The sequence below is a fragment of the Mobula birostris genome, chromosome 13 (assembly GCF_030028105.1).
Source record: "Mobula birostris isolate sMobBir1 chromosome 13, sMobBir1.hap1, whole genome shotgun sequence".
NCBI classification, from domain to species: Eukaryota; Metazoa; Chordata; class Chondrichthyes; order Myliobatiformes; family Myliobatidae; genus Mobula; species Mobula birostris.
In genome coordinates, this window is record NC_092382.1 from 27,184,603 (window position 1) to 27,190,602 (window position 6,000).

The 6,000-nt window shown below is 50.8% G+C and overlaps 1 protein-coding gene across 1 annotated transcript in view; it reads left to right on the forward strand.

Moving 5' to 3' along the window:
- Positions 1-5,700, forward strand: part of LOC140208627 (NACHT, LRR and PYD domains-containing protein 3-like) — a 79,499-nt gene extending 73,799 nt beyond the window's left edge. Inside the window, exons 8-12 of the mRNA XM_072277447.1 lie at positions 816-2,553; positions 3,001-3,087; positions 3,243-3,413; positions 3,569-3,736; positions 3,883-5,700. Of these exons, the coding sequence (XP_072133548.1) occupies positions 816-2,553; positions 3,001-3,087; positions 3,243-3,413; positions 3,569-3,736; positions 3,883-3,970 (2,252 nt within the window). The 3' untranslated portion in view covers positions 3,971-5,700. The remainder of the gene's footprint in view (positions 1-815; positions 2,554-3,000; positions 3,088-3,242; positions 3,414-3,568; positions 3,737-3,882) is intronic.
- The last annotated feature ends 300 nt before the right edge of the window (positions 5,701-6,000 follow it).

Sequence of the window (6,000 nt, forward strand, 5' to 3'; positions counted from 1 at the left end):
ACATACGGTGCGATCCCACACACCCCTGACAGGGCTCAGAAGCACTGTGAGACCCCACACACCCCAAAAGGATCCTGACACACTGTGAGATTCCCCCCCACCCCCAGAAAAGGGTCCCAACACACTGTGAGACCCCCAAACAAATCACTGGGTCCTGACACACAGTGAAACCCCACAAACCCGTGACAGCGTCCTGACAGACTGTGAGAACCCACACACCCCTGGTATGGTTCAAACACGCTGTGAGACCCCACACACAACTGACAGACAGTGTCCTGTCACACTGTGAGACCCCACACACTCCTGACAGGGACCTGACACACTGTGAGACCCCACACACACCTGAAAGGGCTCCTGACGCACTGTGAGACCCGACACACCCCAAAATGGTCCTGACACACTGTGAGATCCAACACAGCCCTGACAGTGACCTGACGCACTGTGAGACGCCACACAGCCCTGACAGGGTCCTGACACACATTGCGATCCCATACACACCTGAGAGGGTTCTGACTCACTGTTCGATCCCCCACAACAGCATCCTGACACACTGTGAGACCCCCCACAACCACCACAAGATCCTGACACACTGTGAAACCGCACAAACCACTCACAGTGCCCTGACACACAGTGAAACCCCACACACCCCTGACAGGGTCCTGAAACACTGTGAGACCCCACAGGCCCCAAAAGGTTCCTGACACACTGTGAGACCCCAATTAATGCAATAGCTTTGAGCTAACTCTTGTGTATTTAAATACCGAGTTCTGAGTTGAGGCATCTAACAGTTTGTTCACTGTCTGTTCCCATGGAAGATGTTCAGCAGAAACACAGGGAGACTCTGCGGACACAAACTGAAACACTGAGAGTGAACACGATCCTGATGAGGGAGAAGGTGAAGGTTTTCCAGCTGGTTGATCGATACGCTGAGCTCACGGTCATTTCTACTGTTCGAGATCGGAGACTGGTGGAACATGAGCTGCTGGCAAGAGGCAGAGACCACGAGGAGTGGAGAGAGGAACATCTCCGCAGAGAGCTGGAAAAAATCCGCACTGATCAGCTGTTCCAGAGCAGCTTTTCCTGGAGTAAATCCAAATCTGGGAGTTCGGCAGCAGTGGCCGGAGTCCCGGGGATCGGGAAAACAACAATGGTACAAAAGATTGTTTATGACTGGGCGACGGGGAAAATATTCCAACAATTCCAGTTTGTCTTCAGTTTCAAATTCCGGGATTTAAACTCCATTAACTGCAGAATAAACCTGAAGGAACTGATTCTGGATCAGTATCCTTACTTTGGGAATATCCTGAGAGAAGTCTGGAAGAACCCAGAGGGATTGCTGTTTATATTTGATGGTTTGGATGAATTCAATGACAAAATTGATTTTGCTGACGGTCAGAGAGACACAGAACCTCGGTCCACATGCACAGATCCTGAATTCAAGTGCAAGGTGTCTGACATTGTATACAGTTTAATCCAGGGCAAGCTGCTCCCAGGGTGTTCAGTGCTGGTGACCACCCGCCCCACTGCGTTACATTTACTGGAAAAGGCGAAGATCAGTGTCTGGGCTGAAATCCTGGGATTTGTTGGTGAGGAACGGAAGGAATATTTCATCAGGCATTTTGAAGATCAGATGGTGGCAGCAGCTGTTTTCAAACACGTGAAGGAGAACGAGATCCTGTACACCATGAGCTACAACCCCTCCTACTGCTGGATCCTCGCTCTGGCACTGGGCCCCTTCTTCACACAAAGAGTCAGCGACCCGCAGCGAGTTCCCAAGACCATCACCCAACTGTACTCCTACTATATTTACAACATCCTGAAAAACCACGGCCGTGAGATTGAGAACCCCCGTGATGTGTTACTCAGGGTTGGTCAGATGGCCTTCAGAGGAGTGTTCGAGAAGAAGATTGTGTTTACAGATGGAGATTTGATCAACTACAATCTGCAGCCTTCCCAGTTCCTGTCCGGGTTCCTGATGGAGCTTTTGGAGAGAGAGGATTCAGTCTGGAGCGTGGTGTACACATTCCCACATCTCACCATCCAAGAGTTTGTAGCTGCAGTTGCACAATTCCTAAATCCACATCCCGGGGATGTCCTGAGATTCCTCACTGAAGCCCACAGCACGACAGACGGTCGATTTGAGGTATTTCTCCGTTTTGTTGCTGGTCTCTCCAACCCAATGACAGCTCGGGGTCTGGAGGAGTTTCTGGGTCCATTTCCTCATCAAACAACCTGCCGGGTGATTGACTGGGTGAAGGAGGAGGTTAAACGCCAGAGTGGAAACACGGGGAGTGAAGCTGGTAAAAGGAGCCTCCTGAACACATTGCACTACCTGTTTGAGTCTCAGAATCGTGGACTGGCTCAGGCCGCACTGGGATCTGTGGAAACACTTTCATTTCGTGGAATGACACTGACCCCGATTGACTGCGCGGTCCTGTCTCATGTCATCGGACTCTGTGATACAATAAAACACCTGGACCTGGAGAACTGCAACATTCAGTGTGAAGGAATCCAGCGGCTGGGACCCGGGCTGCACAAGTGCCAGGAGTTGGGGTAACTTGATTTATCTCTCACTCTGAACTGTGAAACTGTCCAGTTGTGTTGTTTCAATGTAAAGGGATTTGGGTAAAACTGTGATAAATACGATTGTGAAGAATTGTGACAAATGCCATCCCCCTTCCTCCTGTGGGATCTCTCTTCCCCATCCCCATTCCTCCTTCATCCCTGCCCCTCCCGACCCTCTCACATCAGGAACACGTTTCTAGCCATCGGGGAATGAGACAGAATATGTGGAGTTTGCAGGGTCACACCGACAGACTAAATTACTGACATTCGGTGAATACCCTGGAGCTGGGCAGTGAGGGACATTGACAGTGATGGGAACTCCGATCAGTGATTTACTGAAGGGTTTAATGTTTCCTGAAATATCCGAGTGAGAGAAATTCCCTCAGACCCACAGTTTGAATCACTTTGTTCATCAATTTGTCTGTTTGTGTTTAGACTGAGTTATAATAAACTGGGAGATTCAGGAGTGAAACTGGTGTCTGCGGCTCTGAGGAAACCAAAGTGTAAAATACAGACACTGTGGTAAGTACCAGACTGTGGGAGATTGTGTTTACAGTCACCGGGTGTCTGACACTGAACATTAATGTGATCAGTAATTGTGTTACTGATAAACACTGGGGATTTGTACCGTCTCCTGTCTCTCTGTGTCCTTCACCCTCACTCTCTCTCATCTCCAGGCTGAGTGAGGTCGGTCTCACAGATTCTGGTGTCGAGGATCTCGTCTCCGCTCTCAGTACAAACCCATCACTGACGGAGCTGGACCTGAGTGATAATAAACTGGGAGATTCAGGAGTGAAACTGGTGTCTGCGGCTCTGAGGAACCCGGAGTGTAAAATACAGAAACTCTGGTAAGTACCAGACTGTGGGAGATTGTGTTTACAGTCACTGGGTGTCTGACACTGAACAATAATGTGATCAGTAATTGTGTTACTGATAAACACTGGGGATTTGTACCGTCTCCTGTCTCTCTGTGTCCTTCACCCTCACTCTCTCTCATCTCCAGGCTGTGGGATGTCGGTCTCAGAGATTCTGGTGTCGAGGATCTCGTCTCCGCTCTCAGTACAAACCCATCACTGACGGTGCTGGACCTGGTATCAAACTCGCTGACAGAGCGATCTGTCCCCGCTCTCCGCCGCCTCATACTGACCCTCCCGAGTCTGGAGCGGATCTGGTGAGTGTTTGTGTTAATGTTCAGTGTGATAAAATATCAGCGGATCCGCGGGTTTTCTGGTGATATTTGTCTGTGAGTGTTGTCCCCTGTTACTGACACTGTTGTGTGATCTGTTTATTTCATCTTTATTCTCCCATCTGTTTCAGTCTGGAGGGGAATCGGTTCAGTGAGACCGGGGAGAAGGAACTGAGATCTCTGCAGGAACCCAGACCCGGACTGACAGTGACCGTGTGAACATCTGAATGTGTGAACATCCCCGCCCGCGGGATGCCGACAGTTTAGCCGATTCCCCGCCCTCCCCTTTAACCCCCACCCTCCCCCCCACCTTCCGCTTACCTTTAATGGCCACGCGCCAGGTTTAATTCCCAACCGTTTTTAACGGAACTAGCTTCACGCTCGCGCTGTGCGTCGTTCGCTGTTCTCCCGTGGTGACGTATTTCGGCCTCCTGTCCAGCGGCGCTGCTCTGCCGGATGTGCACCGTCCCATCACACACTCCCGGTGTCAGACACAGAGTGAATCTCCCTCCACACCATCACATCACACACTCCCGGGGTCAGACACAGAGTGAATCTCCCACCACACCATCCCATCACACACTCCCAGGGTCAGACACAGCGTGAATCTCCCACCACACCGTCCCATCACACACTCCCGGGGTCAGACACAGCGTGAAGCTCCCTCTACACCATCCCATCACACACTCCCGGGGTCAGACACAGCGTGAATCTCCCTCCACACCGTCCCATCACACACTCCCGGGGTCAGACACAGCGTGAAGCTCCCTCTACACCATTCCATCACACACTCCCGGGGTCAGACACAGCGTTAAGCTCCCTCCACGCCGTTCCATCACACAATCCCAGTGACTCCCTTGTCCATTCGTCCCCCCCACATCCCTTCCCACCTATCTCCCACCCAGCACTAATCCTTGTAAGCGGAACAAGTGCTACACATGCCCTTACACTTCCTCCCTCACCACCATTCAGGGCCCCAGACAGTCCTTCCAGGTGAGGCGACACTTCACCTGTGAGTCGGCTGGGGTGGTATACTGCGTCCGGTGCTCCCGATGTGGCCTTCTATATATTGGCGAGACCCGACGCAGACTGGGAGACCGCTTTGCTGAACAACTAAGCCCTGTCCACCAGAGAAAGCAGGATCTCCCAGTGGCCACACATTTTAATTCCACGTCCCATTCCCATTCTGACATGTCTTTCCACGGCCTCACTGAAGATGAAGCCACACTCAGATTGGAGGAACAACACCTTATATTCCGTCTGGGTAGCCTCCAACCTGATGGCATGAACATTGACTTCTCTAACTTCAGTTAATGCCCCACCTCTGCTTTGTACCCCATCCCTTATTTATTATTTATTATCATTATTATTTTTCCCCATTTTTTCTCTCCCTTTTTTCTCCCTCTGTCCCTCTCACTATAGTGGGTTCACCTCCCCTTTCTTTTTCCCTAGGCCTCCTGTCCCATGACCCTCCCCCTTCTCCAACTCTGTATACCGTTTGCCAATTAACTGTCCAGCTCTTGGCCCCATCCCTCCCCCTCCTGTCTTCTCCTGTCATTTCTGATCTCCCCCTCCCCCTCCCACTTTCCAATCTCTGACTACCTCTTCTTTCAGTTTGTCCTCACTAAGGGTCTCGACCCGAAACGTTGACTGTACCTCTTCCTATAGATGCTGCCTGGCCTGCTGCGTTCACCAGCATTTTTGTGTGTGTTCCTTGGTTAATGTGGCCACCAGGGATGGAGTGAGACACTGACTTACAATGGCCACTGTCGCACACAGAATCTATGGCGAAGGAACATGCGGTGCCCATGGATACAATCCCGGGATCGAGTGTGTTATTGATTGTAATAACAGTATTTTAATTTGTGTTTTATATAGTCTTGGGTATTGCATGTATGTTTTAATTCTAATAATTTTGTCATTGAATAAACTAATGTATATATCTCAGATATTCACACATACACATATACATGTGGGTTTTGGGGAGGAGGGGTGAGGGGTTTGGGAGGAAGAGGAGTGACGGGACGAGGAGTGGACTGATGAGACGGTGACCGTGGCGAAGTCATTGACTCAATAGGGGACGAAAAGGGGAGGCGAAAGTTCCTGTCACAAACTGGTGGTGACGTGGATAAGATAGAGACGGGGTGAGGAGGAGTGAAACGACAGGAAGGGAGCGGGAGTGATGGGACCAGGAAGGAGGGAAAGTAATGGGACGAGGTGGGAGGGGATCTGATGGGATGGGAAGGGAG